This window comes from Ciona intestinalis, chromosome 6, assembly GCF_000224145.3.
Source record: "Ciona intestinalis chromosome 6, KH, whole genome shotgun sequence".
NCBI classification, from domain to species: domain Eukaryota; kingdom Metazoa; phylum Chordata; class Ascidiacea; order Phlebobranchia; family Cionidae; genus Ciona; species Ciona intestinalis.
The window spans coordinates 1,103,257-1,128,805 of NC_020171.2; the positions used below are offsets into that span (position 1 = coordinate 1,103,257).

Below are 25,549 nucleotides of genomic sequence, written 5' to 3' on the forward strand. Positions count from 1 at the left end.
GAACAGCTGTTTAAACTTGCGCACTGTAATCAAGCTTGCGACTTATACCATGAATTATAGCGGTTTGTAATTACAGCGCATAGTATTGTAGGGTGGGATGGATGCCGTTAGCACATAATGTCCAATATTTCAAAACGTCTATTTGAACAATTAACAACCCTGTTTTAAAGTTGCGTGTCTATACTGTTATATAATTTTGTTAATATTCTATGTATACTACCAAATTGGGATAAGAAAAGAGAATGAAAACCTGTTTTTCTAAGCATACCCTCCTTTAGTATATTTAGGAAATTTGGGATACGGTGAAAGATTGGTGCAAACACCTTAAACAACTTCCCGCTTTAAACACCAATACAGTTTATGCTTTGCTATATCAATAGAGTGTTTTGCCACAAAATGACATTTTATTATGCTCTATCAAAAGTAATACAAATACTACAACACAAATCGGCGTTTAAAATATAAAATCAAAGAATAATATATAGGATGCTACGTTTTATAAGGCTGGTAAACAGTACACAATGATTACAGATAGTTTTCAAATTTCAAAGTCAGAAGAACCTGATCGTTTTTGTAACAATTAACAACAATCTATGGGAGTGGTGACCATACGATTTTATAATTCTTTGAATGTTCTTTGTCTACTACCAAATGAGATGAGAAAATAGAATGAAAATGTGTCTTGTTAAAAGGAGGTCCCGTACAGCCAAGATTAAGGACAGAAGCATTCGGTTGGAACGTTCATAGAATAGGACCTGAACATCTGAAATATTACAAAGCTTAATTATATCACCAAAATCGAAAATATAGCTGTAAAACTTTTATAGAGATAAAATAGCTATAAAATCGAAAAATTGTATGATATATTGTATGGCATACAGCATTGGGTATATACACAGTACGTACTATACACACAGCTCGATATTTTGAAATGTATTTATCACACTTATGGTTTTGGGGCAATGGGCAAAATTCTAGCCGAAATCTTAACTATTATATAGAGTATATTTTAAAAATATATTTATCACACTTGGTTTTGGGGCGATGGGACAATTCTAGCCGAAATCTTAACTATAGAGTGCCATTGTGCAGGACCCCATCCAAGACTAGAACAGGATAGTCACTATGCACAATAAAATAAACTAATTTCAGGCCTAAATTTCATACCCAATGGCGTGCCACGCGGCAGAACCTCGCCGACGTAAAATAAAACACAATATTTTCGATGCCACAAAATGGCGGCTAGTTTATAGAATAATGTACCTGAAAACCGTTCGAGTTAAAACGGGTCGAATAAAATCTCTCTGTTCGTGTTCGTGGCTTAGCGGGGGTCCTATGCCCAGATGGAAACCCACGAAACAAGCAATATCCGCATATAACGGTAGAGTACATAGCTCGATCAGAGTTTACGCATTGTAGGGTCGCTACTTCCCAAGTTATTGACACTTTTCGCCTCTTACGTAGAAGACTGCAGTTTTCGCTTATAAACCTGTAGGTACAAACTAATAAGGCATTTCATTCTATTTGTACATTATACTCTCAATATATTCTATTCTATATGCATTCGATTCTATATGGGTAAGGTTCTACAGCAAATGTATATAGGAATTAGTTGGCCAACAGCCTCAAAGTAACAATAAAGTAACAATGTAATCTTGTATTCATAATATAAAAAAAAACAAATTATACAAAATAACAAAATTCATAAAACTAGTTTTAAAAATTTAAACAAAAATTAAAACACTATATCGTTATTTATTTCTACGCCATAAAAATAAGCTACCGCTAAAACGATTTGTAGTTGGTTGGAATAAGACAGTAGGCCTACATGTTTTCATTTTATTTTCTCGTCCTATTTGGTAGTAAACAAAAAAAAACAGTTAAAAAATATAAAACCGTATCTTCACGACTCTAAAAAGGCGTTATTAATTGTTAAGGACACGATTAGGAATTATGGAATATTATGTGCTAATGGTATTCATCTTGCACCACAGTACTATACCTGCCAGTCACATTATCCTGTTCACTTTGCCGAAGCCATTCTGAGATACCATGGCTATGAACCGCTTCTGCCTTTTCAGGGCAAATCAAAATGGCGCACACGAGAATAGCCTTAAAAATATAACGACTTCAGCAATAAAGAATATATAGTATATAGGCTGGGTTAAGATAGTACAGGTTTTCATTCTCTTTTATCGTTTCATTTGGTTGTAAACATAAAATTTTACAGAATTATATCACGAGGTATATGCCTAAGACTCTAAAAAAAGAGTGTTGGTAATAGTAAATTCACGATTCGAAAACGTTAAAAGTACAACTACTTACAATAAGTGAGATTATCTTCATGTTTTATCTTGATAAACACCCGTTTCGAATGAACACAAATAAGTTGGTATAATGCAAACTTCATTTTGTGAGCTTATATAGAAAAAAATCTGGAAAAAAATGAAAAAAAATCTGGGAAGACCCATTATCTAAACTATAAGGTACCTTTTTCTGAGGTAAAATACTCTGAAACTACACAATACTCAGCAGTCCCTAAACTGTACTTCGGTACACAAGCAACTCGGCCACATTGAATATGGATTACTAGCCAAATATATTAAATTTTAACAACCGGTAAAAGCAAGGGGAAGGACTTCAGTTGCGAACGTACGGATTTGCCTACAGTTTCCCTTCTTTGAATTTAATAAGCTTTTCGGTTTAAGAAAGGTATTTGATGTTAATTAACAACCTTCTGGTTCGTTTTCGGTCGCCATCTACTAGAAACTTTCCGTAAACCGCCCACGCATCAATACAAACATATATTAAGCAGCGGAAAGTTCGATGTAAAATTAGGTTTGAGCAGATGAACCATCTTTTCATTTTCTTTATTCGCCCCATTTGGTAGTAAGAAAAGATTTTTAGAGAACTATATGTATTTCTCACGACCCAATAAGAGCGTTGTTAATTGTTTAAAATATGATTAGAAAATATGGGGTATTATGTTAGATATTTATCGTACCATATTATACCATACGCATAGGCAACAAAACTTTATGACAGTATAACGTAAACGTTTGCACAGTAGTAAGTAGGAATTTTGCATATAAGTATAAACCCTTGTGAATAAAAAAACAATAATAATCAATCGTTTTTTTCAAAATGTGGGATTAAAATTTAGCTCTAAACGATAATATAGTAGGGTGGGGAAAGACGGGACACCTTTAGCACATAATATCCAAATATCTTGATGGGTTTTAAACAATTAATAACAGTCTATGGGAGCCGTGAGAAAACGGTTTTATAATTATTTTAATGTTCGTTGTTTACTACCAAATGGAACAAGAAAATATAATGAAAAGGCACTTATATACAAAATAGTTGACCAGAATGCCGGTGTCCCAATAGAGTCGTTATAAACAAGCAATGTCATGCCGAGTTTTAACTTTGCGTTTAATAATGTCCGTCTTAAAATAACACACAAAAGTGAAATTCTTTAAGTTTTAACGTTCCTACAGCATGACTGTAGGTAAAGTGCAAATAAAACGGCGATCCGATGACCGGATGGCGTTTTACAACTTGTCAGAGGAGAAATTCTGTACAGAAGATATAGTGCACACACGTCATAGAGCAACTCAGCTAAGCCACCGAGTAGAAACATAAAAGTTGAGCACGTAAAACTTGTGCGCTGGAAATATATCTTTCGGCACTGTTTCAATGGTTTAGTTTTAATGTTTACCAAAATTTGTCATATGTACCCATAAAAATCAGTTTTGGTATTTCTTTTATAAACCCTCGGTAAAAAAAGCATCATTTTTACAAAAAATCCTAAAAAATATAACAAGTTGCCACTGTTTTATTACATTTTTTAGCACACGGTTCAATATAGCATGTCCTATTTACCAAAAGTGGTTCTATGTTTCCTGTTATAAACCCCTATAGTGAAATTAAGGTTTTGACGCAACAGTGGCGCCACTGTTCAATAATATGAAATGTCTTTTTAATAAAGGTATTTGCCATATTGGATTCCCCTTATAAATTCTTGCTTGGGAAAGTAACACATTTACATGAAAATTGCCACAATTTGAAACAAAATAAATATTACATCCATATAGTGCCGAATATACAATATAGTGGAGTGGGGAATATGGGACACCTTTTCATTCTATTTTCTCGTCCCATTGGATGGTTAGCAAAGAACATTTAAAAAATTATAAAACCGTATCTCACGACTCACATAAACCGTTGTAAATTGTTTAAACACGATCAGGATATTTGAATAATATGTGCTAAATATGTTCCATCTTACCCCACGAAAACGTCCATAAACTTTCCACGTTAAACACACCCGGGGAAAATAAATTCAAATCTTACGCCCACGCATTTATTGTAACATAGCAATTTGACGCAGCCTGAAGATATATTAAGCAAACATATGGCAAAATAATGGAAATGTAAACTATGGAAACTTCCTGCCATTAAAAACCTTTTAGTCTAATTATAGGCTAAACTTATCACGATCGGGAAAATACCTGAAACTTAACGTGGATTCGAAACTAGTAAAAAACAGTAACGCGACCGGTAGCAAACGGTAGTGTAGAATTGTGACGTAACAAAAAGCAGCGATTGTCAACCGAGATAGTGCGCGTGACGTCACAAGTAACGAAAAAAAGAACTGTCGCGATTCCTGAAGCAGAATGTGATAAAGAACAATTTGAACTTGAACTATAATAACGTAATGAACGCAAAGCAAAAAACTTATAGCATAATGATATTTTATATAATGTAATGCAAGCATATTACTGTATAGTAGTATGAAGCTATAACACGTGTTGTAGTAAATAGTATGACATATTATTATACTAATGTAATAAAAAACTACTTAACTTAAGTCTTGCATGAAATTTGCCTGAAACCTTCCAACTTGTAACCTGGTGTGGAACCAACTGCATCTAAAACTGGAGCGTGGTAACTTGCTTTGTAGAAGAGGCGTTTTATGCACGGAGCAATTAAGGCGGGGATAATCAGCTGGTGCGAGGCGTCCGTCACGTGAGATATCTGACCAATCAGCTCCACAGATTGAATAGCAGGCTAATTGTGACGGAAGTTCAACATTTGTGACGTAACAAATTATGTTCACAATGATAGAGATTCAAGATTTTGGATTATCGTTTTTAGCATCGTTTCTATTCTTATGGGGAGGTCTGACGGCAAGGCATAGACCACGGCGAAAAAATAACGTCTAAATTATTATGACGTCACACAGGTTAACCTGTAACTTTGCGTTTCTATTGGTCAAAGTAATTTTAAATATATTTTTACCTTACAACACCATTAATAGTATATTATTTAGATTCTTTCTTTATTAAAGTGCGATTAGGCCTGCTCTGTTATGGGGTGTTGATGTGCTGAATATTTAAAAACACGTTCCTTGTAAAGCAGACTGCTGTTATACAAGAGAGATCCTAAAAGTGTAATTCAAGATAAAAGTATTTCAAGGGACAATATGAAGTGAATACATGTAATATAATATTGAATATCACAGTGTAACATTGCATGTATTGTAGTTATATTTATAAAATGGAACAGGAGGTTAATGGGGTCATATAGATACACAACCAACAACATGAAACCTGATAACTGCATATACAACTGCGGTAGAATCAAACATACAATTTTATTTGAGATTATTTTGAGCAGTGAAAGCATATCGGATAGGTTGACTCGCTACTGATGTACAAAAGTTGGGAGTCGTGAGGATACGGTTTTACAATTCCTTGAATATTATTTGTTTACTACCAAAGCACGTATAAGCTGACAGGTTTTTGTTCTAAATTCCATGCAGTTGTTTGTTTGTACTTGCAAAACAGAAAATGGATGTAAAATATATTTTACAACCCTTCGACCAACATCTGGCGAGAAAGAAGTTATTGCCTTGGTGGGAAAGTTTGAGATCGTGCCTGCTGACATTAATGTTTATTTTGACCGCGTATACCATCTACAACGTTGACTACAATAAATTCGCATGCCCAATCAGGTCTGAACACTCGACAGGACATGATTTTACAGCACCGGAGAATCCTAAGTATCTAGCCAATCTTTGCCGAGCGCAACTGCCGTGGTATTGTAAGCATCTTGGCCTTTGGATGAGCGGTATTCTAGTTTTACATATAGTGGCTGAAAAATGGTGGCTTGCCCTTCCCAGAGTAAATAATGCTATATCCTCACTTGGAGTAATTAATGGGTCGACCGATGTTCGGCGCATCCACTTGGGGGAGCCAAAGCTGGGAAGAACAAAGTCCGTTTACTTTATACGCTGTGTTGTATTAATATGTTTAAACTTGGTCCTTGTGCATATATTGGTTTGGATTCTCATCATGGAACGTGACGGAGCATCATCAGGTTATAAGGTCACATTCAAACACACTGGAAACAACACAAAACAAATTTACACCTGTACATATGAGGCATACAATAACCTGATCCAAAACGTGATTGCATTCTTGGGTTTCTTAGCGACTTCTATGAACATAACAGTTATTTGCGAGATGTTGCCATACTTCGATTACAGAAGTTTTCTCTTGTTTTTCTATGCAAACTCCGAAAAGATAGAGGTAAAAATTTATATTCTTTGTTTTTTTGAATTAATAAAGTATTTTTAATAAAATATACTGATAAAAAGAAGGAGATAATATAAGGATTCGTAAATTAAAATGATCTGATACCAAAAAAGTTTAATCATTGATTCAATTGTGTTTCAGGAGCTTGAAGAGAGAAATAAACAAACTCTGAAAAATTTCCCAACTCTACTACAAACCGTAAGTTTGAAGTTAATTTCTTACTTTAAACTTATAAAAAAAAACTTACTTCCGTTATCAACATTGAATGAATAACATTTCAGGGGTATGCAACCGAAAGAGAACGAAAAAGAAAGGACGCGCACAAGGATAATTAACTAATCACGCACGTTTAACAAACGACAAAAAATTCAACGTACTTTCTTCTGAACAACTTGCTTTCCTACTTCTACAACATCTGTACAAAAAAGGAGCTAAATGTGTAATGAGAACCTTGCTGTATATATAGACTTAACAATTGCATGTATAGTGGTAATTTAGCTTGGGTAAAATATAGTAAAAGGCGTTGTAAAACCTACTGAAGAAATGCAAAAGTACATATATTATCTTTTTTTTAAATATAAACACTCACCCTTGGTATTTAACCGCATACGTCTCCGTTATATCCAATACCAAATAGCATACTATACTGAACAAACTATAAAGCCTAAATTTAGAATATAACCTTTTTAAGTTTTTTTAAGTCTCGTCCTATAATGTGATTCGCTATATTCTACAACCTGCTACTACTATTTTGGTTTTAAGTCAATAAGCACAGGCGACTTCTTACCATCACAAGTAAGCATCGACGGCGGGAAAAAAATTAGCGCTTTAAATTTATAGAAAATGTTCTGGAATTGCAATCATTGTTACGTCACAGACGCATAAAGTGGCGTTTATATTGTTCGATGATCTTTTAAATATTTTCCCACGAAACAGATTATTAATATTAATACTACTTTTTCGACAATAGGTGTTAAACATTCTACTAAAGTTTTAAATGTGTTGAAACCAGATCATGTAATATAAACTAGACATTACGTTGCGCCATAACTTCGTAACGTGAGAGATTCAAAAAAGAATACACAATACATTTCAGCCCACTACAAAAGAGCTGTACACAGCAAGTATATGTAATCCCATACTATATCTACAATAGGTGTCAACATTTTAAGTCAACAAACAAAGCCTTCTCAGGTTAAAGTTTGGCTATTAGATGCTGATTTGTATAAGTACCTTTTTGCTGGTTAAATTGTCGGCAACGGAATAATGAACGTAGAAAACGTCTTCCACATATTCAATCAGCGGCTAGCGAACAGTAAGTTTCTGCCTTGGTGGGAGCTCATAAGAGGTTTATTGAACACATGCTTGGTTGGGTTACTCGGTTATATACTTGCGGCTGTTAAATATGACGAAGTCAGATGCTTTAAAAATGCAACAGTTAATGAAACAGTCAGTATAACGTCCGTCGAAGTCGACTTTGTCAACAGCATTTGCAAAACTAACCTGCACTGGTCTAGCGGGAAACTTGGTCTTTGGATGGGCTGTTTTATCGCGCTGCATTTGCTTGTAGAAAAATGGTGGCTCAAGGTTCCCCGAATCCAGTATATCATTTCTGCTATTGGTGATCTTAACCATAAAATGGACCGTTTTCAAAAATCGAAACTCAAAGATGCAATAAATAACGAAGCCAAAAACCCAAAGTACCGTATTCGTTGTTATGTACTAATAATTACGGACATAATTTTAATATACACGGTGTATGCGTGTTACACGCATTTGCACCCAGTTAAAAATATAATGATATGCAATGGAACTGTTTACAACGCATTAGCACAAAAGCAGTATGTATGTAGCTACGAAGCGTACGATCACGTGAAAGCGACTGTATTCGCCACCATTGCGTTTCTAATTACATCTCTCTTTATCTCCTGTTTCGAGTGTCACCGTTTCAATCGAACAGATAGAAACTTTGTAGCATTCTTCTATGATCTATGTGGGTGAGGTTATATGCAGCGAGGCGCCATAGTACCTGATTGGGCCAATAATTTTAAGCCTATTGTATACGAGCGACATTAGTTTTTCATATTGATTATATTTCAGGAGCTTGGGTTAGCAGATTTGGACACAATCCTGGACTCGCTTTCAGACTGACGGAGTACAATTTTTGTTACATTTTTTACCCCAATTATTACATTTATATATTTTATGAGTACTGTGTCTGTGTGCATTTCACATTACTTTATTGTTTACCCTGTGAGCAATCGTTTATCAATATTACCAAATGCTTTGACCGATATACCTTGATTAAATTATAGTGTGGGGAAAGATGGGACACCTTTTCATTCTTTTTCCTCTTCCTATTTGATATTAAACAAAGAACATTCAGAGAATTAAAAACATATTTCCACGACTTTCAAAAAATACTGTTAATTGTTTGAAATACGATTAGCATGTTGGGTATTATGTGTTAAAGGTGTCCCATCTTGCCCTACACTATCATATACCAATTTAAGTTTGCTTGCGACGCACAAAGTTTAAACACAAATGCATCGAAAAGTGATTATGACCGACTAACTATACAAACTTGTACAAAGCATAATTACTTAAGTTATTTGAAAACCTATGGTTTCTGCAAAACAGCAGAAATGTATAAGTATTTAAAGATCATACTTACGATTTTTTTAATTTAATATCCTATTTCGTCCCGCCGCTAGAGTGTACACTTGTACCATTGTATATCGTCAACATGGTTTCGAAAATTGTAAAAAAAAATTTAAGCTTACAGTAACATACGTTTAACTGAACTGACAAAAGCCTAAACTAAGTCCCTACTGCAAGCTAACCAGTCGCTAGAATGGTAGAGTAAGCAAAAGAAGAATGCGCGTCCAATTAAAGAAAACACTGGAATGTCTGGAAGTTCATAAATGAATGAATGTAACTTGCTTTATCCTCGCCGGAAAACGCCAGTCGTTATCACACGTGTTTTATCACCTCGTGTCAGCTTACGAGTTGCCGTGTATATGTTACTTTGTAGGTAATAATTGTTTTTTTGATTTTAATAATCATAAGTGCTGCCATTTATGAAAAGAATACCGTGTAACATACATACGGAGTATAGGTCTATATAAGACTGTAGTGGGCCAATAGGTCATCTAAATGGCTTGACCGACGTTAAGAGCGTATTAATCACATAACAAGAGTCTTAACGCTTATATTCCGTAAAATTCCCAGCGTCCTAGACCTCCAATGGAGACATCCATCTTTCAAAATTCTCGCTTAAGTCGTGGGAAACGTAGCATCGTAGTTACCGTAATAACATTTAAGTCTAAAGTTAGGAATATGTGATCATGCAACCCGCCGAGTCGGAGGTATCTTATTAATGAATAGTATAGTAGGCTATTGAAAAGGTATTATAGGTGTCCAATCGCGCTCGGTCCAAATTCTGTTATATAGTTAAGTTTTCTCAAAATTTTGATTAAGACCCTATGCTGTTTTTCCAAGAGTGTAACTTAATTTTTAAACCATAAGTACAATATCTATACCCAGTTAAACACGACATATCGGTGTATATAATGATTCAGAACACTTCCGAATCTTAGATAGCATGAAAGAACGGTTTATCTACAATTTTTGTGTTTATGATAAAAACACAATTGGTAAAGAAGAAGCAAAAAGCGGTTGGAGTCAAGACGGGGAATAAATGCACGGGCGAACGTATTTTACAGCTGAACACTTTACCAAAGATACATATATTCTGTTTTAGAAGGGTGAAGTCTTTAGTGCGACACACATGAGATCTGGGATGTAGGCTTATTGGTCCCAGTCTATTATATTCTATGAGGGTGAGGTCTTCAGTGAGGTACACCTGAGACCTGGGATGTAGGCTTATTGGTCAAAGTCTTTTTATGAGGGTAAACTCTTGGGTTAAAGGTCTTTTGAATAATAACAATCGTATAAAATCGGTAAAACGAAGCCCGATAAAAACGTAATGAAGCTGTACATATGCTGAAGTTTTATCAATGTTACGCCGCCCAGAAGAAAGAGGTTCCCCAATTCCGTAAAAACTAAATTTTCCCACAAATTTATGGTCCATTGGTAAAGCCAAAACGTTGGCACAGTAAACACGTGCTTGTAACACACGCTGGCTGTCAATTAAACGAAGAAGTCACTGTTATGGGATAACTAAGCCCGGCAAGCGTAGTATTTGAACCTGGTGTAATGTTTTAGTAAAGGAACCTGCCTCGTGGGTCAAAAGTGTTGAGAAATAAGTGGACAGCAATACAAGTCAGTAGTTTTTCTCATTTTATAACCGGAACCCTATGTACGAGGGATTGACGTACATTCTACAGCATCGTGTACGCAGACGGATTCGGCATCGGCGTAAATGGGGTAGGTATATAGTAGACCTCTTCACTACGTGTACAGATTTCAGTGGGTGGTCCATGTTAGTGTCTTCTATGTCGTCGTCTACGTCATCAGGGGTTTCCCCAGGTTGCCAACGAAGAGCAGAAGTGAACACTTCCTCGATTTCGCCAGGAAGAATTTTCTGATCGTTTTTCTTGGTACCGAAAATGTCAAAAGCCTCGTTTGTTGCAGAAATACCTGGAAATAAATGGGCACGTTAAATATAATTGAGCACGTTGAACCTGTTTTACAGGTTCCGTCTGAACCGGTTTGGTTATATAGTCGCTTATTTGAAACTTATTTCTTTGAAATTAGGGTAATCCTACAAAATGCATCATGTCAAGAAAGTAAAATACTTGCTAGTCGAGTTGTATTTAAACCTGTATCTAAAATATCGGTACAAAATTTTAAGTAATAAATAGTTAACTATAAAACGTATGTCAGACTGTTTAAGGACAATTTAAATAAACATACAAGTTAAACAGTTTTAATACAGTGTAGATACGCCATAGTACAGTATACATATGCCATGGTACAGCTAAAAGTAGTTATATGAGTGTAAGAATTTATTTAACCTCAATTTATAAGAGGTTTTATTATAGAGTATTTGCATTGAGATTGTTTACGCATTAACAGCACTGTTAATCATAATAGACAAAATTTCAAGTCACAATAGTCAATTAATGACACCATTCAAATTTTAAATCACTTCCATGAATTATAAGTTTTGTTTGGCAGCCAAAATTCTTAGTACTGTGGGCTACAGGGATTTATAAGCCTTTGTAGAATAGATAAATACCAGGAAATCCCGGCACCCTGGAGAGCCTAATGTTCAAAAGTTTTAAATTTGAGTAGGGCGTACAATAAACAGGTTCTGCTGGCTTCGGAGTAATGTGTTGCTGGATTTTCTAATTCCCAAAGGCGCAGCTGTAGTATTGGTAGTGTAAATGTTATTGTGACGGTCTGCTTATTTTCATCACAAATTATGAAGCTGTGTATTAAACTGATGTAAAACGATCAAATAAGGCGAAATCACCCCACCAAAAATTACACAAGTCCTTTTGTATTTAAATATTGGTAATCTAGTACGGTATGTAATAGGCGTATGTACAATTAATTCAATTCTGTGCCCTGTTTATTTAAGCGGAAACTTGAAATCGGTAACCGGTGTGCAAATACCAGAAATCCGTTGATTTTTTAAGTGTGAAACTATTCTAAGAGGTTACTACGGGCCGCGAAGGGCAAATTGGGCGTAGTAAACCAAAAGCTATATATACAATGAGTCAGTATTGACATTGCTTGGCGAGTAAAACTTCACAAAAGGCGCGGGAAAAAATATAGCGCCTACGAAATTAGGCGGACTTCATTTGGTACCCTTGGGAAATTTATTCGTATTTGTATACACACTGCAGTTGTGGGAATGATGCACAAACTACGTGAATAGATCTCTAACGGAAACCAAAGCATTAAGTTAAATTCCTAAGCTGTTTCTCAAAGAGATATGTTTAAAAATCCGAGTGTTTACATAACACACAAAACTTCACGCCGTTAGCCAAATTAAGTGTTCTCATAGCACTGTTATTTGGAGTATGAGATAAATCGTTACGGCAAGGGTACATAATTTGAACAGCAAATGCCGCGATTTTAAAACAACAAAAATCTTAAAACTTAGCTATAGAGTATTTTGGGGAAAGATGGAATACCTTAGCACATAATATCCCATTTTTCTTGGAAATATTCTTGGTTAATTACCACATGGGACAAAAAAAAGAACAAAAAAGTTTAAAATAAGAGCCTATAAAAATAAGTTACAATCATTTATTCTTAAGAGAAAGTTGGGGCCCTGTCCCACGGTTAGCCCAACGTCGGGTTAGCCTACTGTTTGTTTTCATTGTAACACCGCAACAAAGACACTGCTATAAGGTTTTACTCTCACGGTAGTATCTTTTTTAACTTGGGTGGCATTGCGTACATCTAAATATAAAGTCTACTCCCCTGAGGTATTTTTATTCCTTTTGCAAAAAACGGTAGCATTTTTGGGTGATGTCAATGTGTTCCTTTAAATGTAAAGCCCACTTCTCAAAAGTTGTTTTATCCTTTTTTTGCAAATAAACTGCTAGTGCCCTTGGTAGGAATTTTGTATGGTTACGCAACATGTGTGTGATCTGGCGTAAGTAAATTGCTGATAAAGCATCCCGGGTTTTTAATGTAATGGGAATGGCGCGTAAGTTTAGATTTTGTTTGCGATAAAACAGCTTGGCGTATTACACAACTTATCTGTGCGGTTAAATACCTACATACATTTATAAGAGATAAGAATGGTTTATTTTGAAATATGCCTGTACAAGAACTAAACAGTTAGTGTATACTGTATAAGCTACTTAATATATATAGTACTGTCAGGTAATATGGATCCATTAGCACGTAATACCTCATATTTCCTATTAATGTTTTCAACAATTAACAACGCTCTTTTAGAGTCATGAGGATACGGTTATACAATTCTGTGAATATTCTTTGTTTACTACCAAATGGGACGATAAAAGAGAATGAAAACATGGTCTATCTTATCCCAACCTCTTGTATATGAATATATAGGTGCCAAAGTGCTACAACTGTCAAGTTTCGATTAGAAATATATGTTTTTCTATTTGTTTTTTCATGGGACATTATATACCTGTAAACATGAAAAGTGTGTTTACAGCATCAAATATGATCAAGTACTTAATCTTTTGCAAACAGAAAATGAATAATTAAGTGTTAGGTGCTAAAAGTTGCTAGCTATATAAATGATCACAATATTTTTCCCATTTTAGGCAACACACATGGGGTATTATTACATTGTTTTGCAGCATAAACTATACCACACCAATAATAGCATAAACAGCCACGGATTTAGTCTCTTGGTTTTTGACGGAAAATTTATTTGGTAGATTTTCAACTGACAGTAGACAATAAATTGACGCGGTAAAATCGTGGGTGGGCATAAGCAGATAATATGTTACAAACCTCAAACCAGATTATGGTTAAAATTACAGCTTATAAGTAGGCGTATACAGGCTGTCATCGCCCGAAATAATAAAACAAACGGTTTCGGAAATCTGGAAATTTAAACTGATAAATCTGACGGATCAAAAAACCATAACTTAAAACTAAAATTATTAAAAAAATGTGGTATACTGTCAACATAGGGGGCATATTTGGTATAGAAACTTGTAAAGGCGCCTATGCTGTCTATATATACCAATAACAGGATTAAAACGTTTATTTCTTAAATACACAAACGGTAGGTTATAGATAAACCCTTTAAAATAATAATAATAATAACTTTCATTCGGGTCTCTTCGATTACAATGCTGAAGATAAAAGAACATTTAAAACGAATATATTTATTTAGCTTGGTATATATGAAAAAGTTGACTTTAGAATTAGGCTTACGAGTTTATATTACATATTGACTTGTAAAATTATCTATATTTTGAATTCACCCAATTTTACGGATATCAAGTTACTAAAAGGGGAGTTTCAAATCCCAATGTCGACTTATCATTAGAACGCTATGCGGAGCTCGAAAAATACTTGAGAATTTACACGCGTTGGGAGCATGACAAGAAATTTATGTAGGAGAAATAGACTACGGACGTTATAAGTGTTTTTTCTGGGGATTTAGGAGTGCGTGGGTGTTTAGACATTAAATCATCATTTTTAAAAGGTGTTAGATAAAATTTACGATGAAATTATTAACACCTCGTGGTATATTATAGGTTGGGTATGATAGTCTATATTTTATTTCCTTTTATCGTCACATTTGGTAGTAAACGGAGAATATTTTCTATACAAGATACCCGTATTTTCACGACTTTAAAAGAGCGTTGTGAATTGTTAAAACACGATTAGGAAATATGAAATAAGTTAATAACATCCAGAGAAAAACAAGTGTTGAAAAAACACTAAAAACATAGTATGCGATCACTGCTTACCCTATACATTATATATCGGTGAGGTCTTACGGTCAGGAACGCCCGGGAACCTTGGATTTAGACCAAATAGACCGTTAAGCGCTGATAGCCGAAAATACATAGGAATACGTATTCCATATTCTTATTGGAAACATAGGTCTAATTAAAACAGCCATCAAATACAAACTTTTATACGTATTTTGCCTCGTCAGGACTTTCGACTTTGGCACAAGTGTATAACTCAAAAATCGGCACAAGTGTATAACTCACAAAGAACCTCATACAGTTAGTTTATAGTGTGGCTATGAATTATATGCAATACATATCAACGTGTGGTAGTATACAAACCCCCCTACACCACGAATGATAAGCGAAAACGAACAGGTGTTCACGACTGGCAAGACACCGCAAGAAATTTAAGCAGAATAACATGAAATATTTCGCACGGGTGTTTAACCTAGCAAGCCGCATGTTATCTACCATAGTGTATTGTATACTGCTGTGGAGTAAGTTGGGATACTGGTGTATCACCTTAATCCCACAACGCTCATTAGTTTTAAATACTCTTAGTTGGGTGGGGTAATAAGGGGATTTGGGACACTTTTAGCACATTATATTTAAAAATCTTGATCGTGTTTTAAACAATTAACAACAGTCTATTGGGGCGAGAATACAGTTTTACATTTCATGATTTTTTTTGTTTACTCTAATAGATTGAAAAGGTGTCCCATAGATTGAAAAAGGTGTCCCAACTTTCCCCGCTCTACTATATTATGTACCATATACACGCTTCAAACTATTATTTAGGGAAAATGCCAATTTAGTAGGTTTCTGGTACCGTGTGTTGATTTCATTTTTCCCGCGCCGCAGTTTGAACTCAATATTCATAACAACGCCTGCCGTAAAACCAAGCGAAGTTAAAATTTGACCAAATCCGTGACGATATGTCACCCTTGACGCACTCATCTGAAAAATAAAAGACCCGGCGGCTGATTTGGTGGAAAAATCCGCGAATCGGGAAAATTCCGTTCCGCTATTTGCATTGCCGTGTATATTTAAATCGAGATTCGCTGTATTGTACGTTTATATTACAATTTTATCGCCACTTTTTTGGCGTCTATGTTTTGAATTGGAAGTATTGTATTGCTAATTACTTCGGTCTTTACGTAAATGATCTTTCCCATCGTTTTCTAGGAGATAAATTAAACATATGTTACTTTATATTACGCTTGAAATGTGCCGTATTTATAACATTCAAATTACCTTATACTCCAAGCCAAAACGAGTAAAAAGCTGATCAATATTAAATTGTGGCTTTCCGCAACACCATATGTAATTATACGGTGTCTGACGCAAAAATAATTTCCAAATCCAAAATTAAACCTGTATCAATATAGCTGCTGACGTGCCCATTTTATGATACCGCTAGCGTGTGTATTTGCCGTCTGTTTAGATTTTATTACTGTTTAAATAACAAAAAGGCGACCCGGTCGTTAGAAAATCGATTTATGGTAAAGCGGTCGTGAAAACGAAGGGTTCCTGTTCCTGATATAACCGGAATATACCAGTTTATCCACGAAGAAACTGGTTTCAAAGAACGTATTCACGCAATAGAACATGTGTGATCTGCGCCCTCAAAGTAAACTTTATATAAATAGCCACGTATATGGTTTAGCAGACAAAGTTACATAAATTTTACAACTTCAAGAATGTAACATAGGGTGCCCTTTAAATATGCATGCAGCCAACGAATTTAAACTTGTATATATATGTATGTATACGAAAACTACTGCCCTGGGTTTCGAACCCTGTATCCCTTAAACTAATTAATATTTTTATGAAAACAAAGACTTAATAAAACATCAGTTTTAAGTTGGTATATAATCATTCATGAGAGTTTTAAAATGACACAACTAAAGCCAACGAGTGGTATGCCAATACACCATATACTTTTAAAACGAATGTTATGTCAAGGCTAGACGTATTACTTCAGGTATTCGATACCCAAAACAAGCCAGCCAAGCGATAAGGCCTTGTAAGCAAGCAAAAACAAAATCAACTACAACAGCAGAGACGTCGGCACTGGCTCTGGATTGCAAAGACAATTTTTACAGCTTAACCACAAGTCCTTGAACATGGGAGTTAGGCTTGGATTTCTGTCGCTACCAAGACGACTGTTGGTTCTAGCACGGCGTAGCTACTTCAGACGTACTTTAAATCCTAGAGCGCTGTCAAAGTTAGGCTTTAAGCCGTCGCGAGTGGCATTAACATTTTTGTGGTGAGAACAAAACATCGGCAATGAACTTGTGCAAACTACACTACAGCATGGATATTAAAAGAAGTCTCATTACGGACTAACCCACAAGAAAAAGGGGCCGAATATTTTTCCGGCATAATTAGGATCTTACTGTTGGCGATGCAAATAAACTCGTACAGTCGACAACCTGGTCAAATACATATATTTGTGGACGTTTTATCGAAGCAAACAGATTCTTATTACTTCCCAGCCAACAGTAGCAACATAAAGTCCTCGATTTTAAGACCAAATTTACGACAACAAATAAACACTGTTTGCTAGAACCAAGAAAATCTGTAAAACTATTAAAAAAATAGGTAATAATCTATCACAACTGTTTAAATTTAAAAAGAAGCGTGAAAAATATAAATAAATTTGGCGGTTAATAAACCGTATCATGACTTTTTCCTTATCGCATATTTCAAGAGGTTAAGATACGCTTTGCAAAAAGTTGCTAAATTTAATTAGTGGCATTTGTAAATATTGACTCGCAAATCTTGGTAGTAAGTTGGTTCAAGTAACATTGCTAAAATGCTTTGTATACCGTAGGTTAGCTAAGGTCGTTTAGAATGCCATGAACTTATTAAACCGTTTGCTTTGATGTACCGCGTGCGCACTGTCGAGTTATAGCATAGTCTTCTTGTACACCAGACATATACATAGTGCGCCTTTTTACACCTCATGCTCAATGCCGAGTAATTTTCTAACCATCTCTTTACAAACTTCGCAATAATTGTATGACGTAATTATGACCACCAACCTGTGTTACCGATGACGTCGCTCATGTCATAACCACTGACGTTATCAGGGAGACTTCGCCGCCATCTTGAATGAACATAACCGTCACATTTCCGACATAACTTTGGGATGCATCTGTGTAAAATTGTTTTGCGATAAAAATAAGAAAAAAAATCTGGAAAAACACACAAATAAGACTTTTTTTAGATGTTTTTTATTAGATGAAAATCGTACCAGGCATATGGATTGTCATGTTTGTATTTAAACTGAGTATGCGGTTCTGTAGTAAAACACGAGCACATAACATGTACATGTTGGTGATAACTTCGTTGACCCGTCGATGGGTTAAAAGTGTTACCCGATTTTTTAATTGTATTAAAAGTAAAGTTAACAGTTTTAACGGACCAAAAATTGCATCACTGAGACGACGTGTTTGTTTTCAAAACCCACAAAGATTTTCGTCGGATTGAGTGTTCGAAATGACGTCATTGAAGTCGTTAGCTCGCTACGCATGACTGCACAAGACGGTTTAATTAGCGTCGGACTGAAACGCAGGGTAAAATTGAACTTCTAAATTTTGGGATCCTAATTCTAGGTCTTAGGTATGAAAATGGATTGAGCGAAAACTGTGCAATATTTTTGCGGAAGCGAAAAAAATGACGTAATTTGTAAAGTATGCTGTTATAACATGATGGCCTACAGACCTACACAGTATAGGTTATAAAGTATGCCTGTCTTATGAGAGCATCGTTGAGAAATTATAAAACGTATGAAAAAAGTATTGGTTAAAAAAGTGACTGTTATACACAAATTTGTTTATATATGTATGGCGTGATTTAACAATATCGTTTTCGGTAAAATCGCTTCTCTATATTATTGTGAAGAAATAAAAGAATGGTTAACTTTTTTTTAAAACACAATATATAATAGGGTAATGTTCTTAAAATATTGACCATCCAATTTTAAACTTGGCAAAACGTAAGTATAATTTGTGAAATTCCTGAATGCTGACAAAGGTGTCTTATTCTGGCATCCTTTCGACTCGACTGGCTTTTCTCGCGGCGAAAGTGCTGCTTTTCAGCCAGCCGTATCCAGACCCGGCGACAGCCATATCATGCGGATAATTTAAACTGCAAAGATAGACGCTAATGGGTTAAGAAATAGTGTGGATTTCGGCGTTTCAGAAAACTCTTCTCACGCCTTTTGAATGTAGTGACTTGAAACGCAAACCGAACTTAAACTTTTGGAAGGAAATATACAGAGAGAGCCGACCCGTTAACGAGCTGACGCAGTCGGTTAGCACTAAAGTGTTGCAACACCATACGGTTAAGGGTAGTCAACAAAATAATGTTTGCACTCTAGGGAATACATTTTGCAAAAATGCCGAGACAGAGTGCTAATGCTATAAATACCATAAGTTAAGTTAATGATTACTGCAGTGTATCTCGCTGTAGAACACGCTAAACAACAATACAGCGCTTTGTTTCGGCAAAAAGAGCCGTTTTTTCTCGATAACTCTATCTAATTCGCAGATGATCAAACGCAAATATATTAATAATAGGCGTTTAAAAGTGTTCAGCAGAAAAATCGTTATAACGTTTACTTTTGGATTAGGATAATCTAGTTTTCCAATTCCGGAAGACATAATAGGTTCGGGCCTACACGTTTTTACGCTCACAATACCGTTTGATGATGTCACAGACACTCAGGCACGTAAGACACTTAGTTTCCGTCAATCATTCTTATCTGCCTAACAATCTAGAACCATTTACCTCAAAAAGACCGCAAAGTCTAAATTTTAACGGAAGCCAAGTGTATAAAGGAAAAATGAATACCTGGACAGTTAAAACCGAAATCGGGATTACTGTAAATTTTGGAACTATTTATATAGTAGGGTGGGGTAAGACAGGACATCTTCTCATTCTATTTTCTCTCCCATTGGGTAGTAAATAAAGAATATTTAAAGAATTATAAAGCAGTATCCTCACGACTCCCATAGACTGTTATTAATTGTTTAAAACACGATCAGAGTTTGGAGATTATGTGCTAAAGGTGTCCCGTCTCCCCCAACCCTCACATGGAAAATGCACAAAGTAAATAATTTTTTAGCATAGACAAGATTTTTCTTCTTCAAATACATACAATAAAAAGCGACGATGCAACGTACATGCATAAATAACGCGCTGCAGTTGGTGTTAGGGGCGCCAGCAAAACAGATAACCGCAAAACCACATGTTTTGTGCAGTAACTAGTAACTACGCTATACCACACTTGAGTTTTTGCCATAGCATGCAGTTAAAAGTGAAAAGATCATATTACACAATTAGTGAAGAGCAAATAACAAAACGTTATTTTACAGCAAATCCAACTATTTCTGCCAGAAATGTTTTTTTTAAATCAATTGGTAACCCTTTTTTACGAAGGCATCAGTTGGAAAAAATATATTACTGTGCTGGGGTAAGATGGATACCGTTAGTACATAAGGGTTAGTGCATAATTTTCTAATCGTGTTTTAAACATTTACCAACACTCGCTAAAGAGGGAATACGATTTTATATTTCTTTGATTGTTCTTTGTTTACTACCAAATAGGATTAAAAATAAACGTGTACCGTCTTACCCCAACCTATTACATCACTCACTTTAGCAAAATTCGTCGTCTTCTCCCAGCTGTAGCCAATATACAGCAGGATAATATAAGCAGGAATAACATCTTAGATTTGTGGCTGGATACTCCATTTGCACTTTGAACCTGAGGCATTTTTTAGCTTAGGGCGAAACGATCTAAAGATTAATATAATACCTGCGCAAGGAAACATAAGATTTTGAATGCGTTTTATTTACCACTGCAGTAAGATATTATAGGGACATACTGCTAAAGATAAAGCGCAAACTAAGTATATTGGACAAAACGCACTCGTGCTAGTCGCTAAATAAACTTAAACAATATGTTCTACCTTTCCTTTCTGTATTTGAACAAAGTTTAACACGATTGACATTACTTTTAGGTCAAGTGGTATGCACAGTTCATATTACGATTCGTAACCGTTTTAACTAGAAGTCAAGTTAGTCAATACAATTCAACTTTGGTGTGGTTTTGCGCACGAAAATTTCTTACACCTTGCACCGCGCTCTGCCGAAATACAGTGCTGCGTACACACGACAAGGCTAATCTGTACCTGGAAAGCTTTTTTCTTTTTCCAAACAAAAAAAGAGAACCCGCCGACGCCGCATACCGAGAGAATAAGGTCCGCCGTTTCGACTTGGCAGCAAACATACTATAAGCTTTTAATCTTCCCCTAATTGCTCGCTGGACGGAGCGACTTAAAAATGCATAACTCAAAAGTCAACTCGTCCTGAGAGCAGGCCTATACAGAAACTGCAACGATCTACAATTATTGGATTTGTTGAAACCGTAGCCGGGAATTTGAACCACATAACTGCCATAGTTGACTGTAAGTCGAAACTACAGTTTATATAAGCGCAAGGCTCGGATATTTTAGAACCGTTATCTAAATCCTAGAAAGTGTATTTGTCAGTATTTGTTTGACAATGTTACTCTTACTGAATCCTGTTCGACGAAAAGTCGTTTCGAAAACAAGTTCAAGACATAACTCGCATGTTCTGTTGCTCTTTCTACCAGACATATAGCAGGATGGGGGAAGATGGGACATCTTTTATTCCATTTTCTTCTCCAACTTAGTAGTAAACAAAGAATATCCGATTGATTATAAAACTATATCCTCACAACTCCCACATACTGTTGTTAATTGTTTAAAACTCAATCAGGATATTTGGATATTTTGCGCTAAAGGAGTCTCGTCTTACCTCACCCTACTATAACAGAGTAACACTGATAAAGATTTGCAGTATGGTAGACGAAGCGTCACTACAAAAAAATTCTCTTTATATTTTACCGGAATATCAATTTTAAAATCATACTCGTATATAAATTTGCCTCTCCTGACCTAAGCTACCGCATATACGCACACTAGCGCACATCGTATATCGTCATTACGTTGAATAACCGAATCATTACTAGCACTTTATTTTATACCTATTTCAACACAAGCTAACGTGACAAAATCCACGTAAGTGTTTCGTCATGCCCACAATTTCAGTTCGCTGTACTCCGGTGAATTCGGTCACACACTTAAACTTTATGATAAAGTACAACGCCCAATGATTGCCTTTGATCTAACACTATTGTAAATAGTCATTTATGCATTAATCAATAAAAGTCACCCTTTAAGTTGAGTATAGTGGGGTGGGAGAAGATGGGACACCTTTAGCACATAATATCCAAGTATACTGATCGTGTTTTAAACAATTAACAACAGTGTATGGGAGTCGTGGGGAGTTTTATAATTATTTGAATGTTCTTTGTTTACTGATAATGGGACGAGAAAATACAGTTAAAAGGTGTCCCATCTTCCCCCACCTTACTGTATAATAATGTGGGGTAAGATGAATACCGTTAGCATAGAATATCTAATATTTCCTAATCGTAAATTAACATTAACAACGCCCCTTTAGAATTGTGAGAATACGGTTGTATAATTCTGTAAACATTCTTTGCTTACCATCAAGTTGGACGAGAAATAATAATGAAAACTCGGACCATCTTACCCTAATCATCTACATGTTGTGCATTTCTATTTTTGTCTTACCGTCTTGCCTCAACACTATAGCTTAAACTTCTCTATTTTAATTATCTATATATATCTAAACGATTATATTCGTGACGTCACTCATATGACGCAATATGCTGGTATTGAGATTCTGAATCATCAAATAAACGCCTTTAATTACTCGTTTGAGAAAAGAACTTCCGATTTGGTCTCATTTCCATTTTATCATTGTAATTCTGACTATACTAGCTACTTGTAAGTGGAAGTGGTATGCCTAAATGTCTGTACTTTCGTCTGTGCGTTAAGTACAACTGCCTGGAAATAGCGGCCTACACAAGCCTTTCATTATATGCCTCTTACGGTTAAGTGTCGCTCCTCATAACTGAAGGCGTTACTTGTCATGAAACTGATATCTTATCATGCAAGACAGACTCCTTTTCCTGTTTAGGTAACTCTGTTGATTAATTGTCACGGAAACACTGGCTGTTTTGATTTGCTTTTCATAAACAAATATTGTTGTTGTTTGGTGTTGTGTTACACGTCTCGGTCAGAATGAGAATTCTTAAAATATTCAAATTCGATTAAATAAACGTTCTGCTGCACCATTGCGTTTAATTGACAAGTAATTGCGTTAGTTTACCAAAATAACGGCAACGCTATATGAATATTGATGAAACAGTAACGCTATTGTAGGTGTTTCATTTATTCGGTATTTTGTCAATGTCAAAAGCAGTTACTTTAATTCGTTTGACAAACGACGTAAAACGGAATCTGAAGCCAGTTTCCTCGCTTAATATGGGTGTGTGTACACTGGCCTAAGTTTTCTATTGTTTTCTTAGGTCTAATTTTTTAGGGTAAAAGTTAAAACCGACAGGACCTTTGTGTAGAGTTGACATCGGTGTTTTAATGCAACAAACTTCAATTACGACGTGGACACTTCAAAGAGATTTAGATGAAGGGTCTTGGTCTTATACATCAAGTTAAAAGCTAATGTCAAGGGCTTTATAGAGTTTGATGTTTCGCGAAGTTTTTTGTCCAAAGCGCTCGCTCAAATTTTAAATGAGTGTTTACTTCGAAGGTTTTCATTACTCTGTTTCTCTGGCTCTTGTCAGAAGGAAAAGAGCATGATCTCAAAACTGTTGTTTTTGGCTGCGACAGGAGTACAAAATTCTGCAGCGTTTCGAACTGGCTTAAGTAATAGATGCGAGGGCGATAACGTATATGGACAAACAGAATATTGTTTCGTGGTTTTTGGTCCAAGTTTCTGACACGCGAATGAAAATATGTACAGAATTTTTTAAAGAAAACTCACTTTGAAAGTTAATGGGATTGGCATATCTAAAACATGAGTTAACCCCCGCCTTATTTTACTATACCGTACAAAAGTGTGCGTGTGTGTGTTTGCACGGGGCCATACACCACTCAGGTATAGGCCTACGTAACTTACAAGCAATACCAGCCAAAGCATGTCATATCTCTTACCTACAAAAAATATATTTAACCACACGTGTTCTATTTTCAGATAAAATATGATTTTTTAACAGAACTAAATTTCTGACTTGATTCTACGAAAATGTATAGCAGTCCAAAGTGACCCGTTTTCTTACACAAACTGTCCACTTTGCACTTGTAAAGAGCTCCGCCTTGTCTTTAACTCAAAGCGACGACAGATCACAGAGGCTACGTTACTTCATGCTGCTACAACTACCTCGCCAAGATAATACGATGTTATTAAACTGAAGTGGCGAGCTATAAGGCGCCACACTTCATATAAAAGTGCAGGAAAAATTCGAGCGATTTTTAAACGACTCTTCGAGACTGCGTGACTTTTAGCTGTAATTTTCTCTCTTCGTTTGAGAATCTATAAACACGCCTAATCTAGCTGTACTAATAATACACAGCATTGGAGTACATGTAATACGAAAAGGCACATAAGTGTTAACCTAAAAATGTCAGACTGGAAAATTTGGCTTTCTTTGCCCTTGGCCATTGCGTAATCTCCAAACAGGGGTATTTTGTCAAACACGTATTTGTGGAAGTAAATTATTAGGTTCTTTGAAAACTGTTTGTCAGCAAACTATGACTTACGCAATTTGAGAAATAGTATACGATTATAAGCATAGAATTCGTACATTAGGCAACCTTTGTAGTAACCTTGTATGTCAGGCAACAAAACTGCGGTATCTCAAAAGCGCTTTAACAAAGGGGAACATTGTATCAAAGTGCAACAGAAACCATGTTTTAAGTAATCTCCTGCGACCGCAAATACGGTTAAAGTCTAAAGCGTGATGCCTCCCGGGATTATGGGCAACAAAACGTCGGCTTGCAAAGGGACTTAGTGGGTGGGCGGCAAAATTTTAAACTTTTGAACTTGGCTGCCAGCTAGCAAGGCGTTTGTAGTATCAGATTATACTTAGGAGTCTTCTTACCCACAAACATGACGTTAAACCGTGCTGTTAGCATAATGGCTGGAAGAAACATGGGCTAGGCATGTTTTACTTGGCAAGGCGTATGTATAGACTACTCGTAACTGTTAAAAGTTCGGCCAAGAAAATCAAGTGGTTATATTTGTCCATCAAAATTAAGCTGCACTTCACAGCTTCTTAGCACTGTCTATATACTGTTTTGTGACTTAAACTTTATAACCATTACAGACTAAATTAAAACTCCTTATTTGTTTCATAATGAAAAACCTGGCTACAGTAATGTACATACTGATGAACTAGTTTAAAATTAGATCTTATATGAACGATGACCGTGTACATAGGGTGAACAGCCTTTTTAACGCAATGTAAACAAAATACCAAACCTTACCTGTTTACCTTCTGGCATACGAAATAGCCGGTAAATCGACAACTGTATAGCTATAGCCTTACTGTTATAAACTAACTGTTCCCTCGTTTTAAAGCTGATTTTGTAG

The 25,549-nt window shown here is 35.7% G+C and overlaps 2 protein-coding genes across 2 annotated transcripts; both read right to left on the reverse strand.

The window, feature by feature from the left end:
* Positions 1-576: 576 nt before the first annotated feature.
* LOC104265777 lies at positions 577-3,180 on the reverse strand. The gene is made up of 4 exons (XM_009860533.3): positions 2,326-3,180; positions 2,003-2,112; positions 1,264-1,489; positions 577-763 (listed from the first exon to the last, which is right to left on the reverse strand). Exons 1-4 carry the CDS (start codon positions 2,344-2,346, stop codon positions 713-715), a joined length of 408 nt encoding a protein of 135 aa, XP_009858835.1. The 5' UTR covers positions 2,347-3,180; the 3' UTR covers positions 577-712.
* A 6,914-nt stretch (positions 3,181-10,094) lies between these two features.
* LOC100182066 lies at positions 10,095-20,820 on the reverse strand. Its single transcript, XM_002128819.5, has 3 exons — positions 20,641-20,820; positions 18,022-18,134; positions 10,095-11,204 (listed from the first exon to the last, which is right to left on the reverse strand). Exons 1-3 carry the CDS (start codon positions 20,757-20,759, stop codon positions 10,906-10,908), a joined length of 531 nt encoding a protein of 176 aa, XP_002128855.1. The 5' UTR covers positions 20,760-20,820; the 3' UTR covers positions 10,095-10,905.
* Between the last annotated feature and the right edge of the window lie 4,729 nt (positions 20,821-25,549).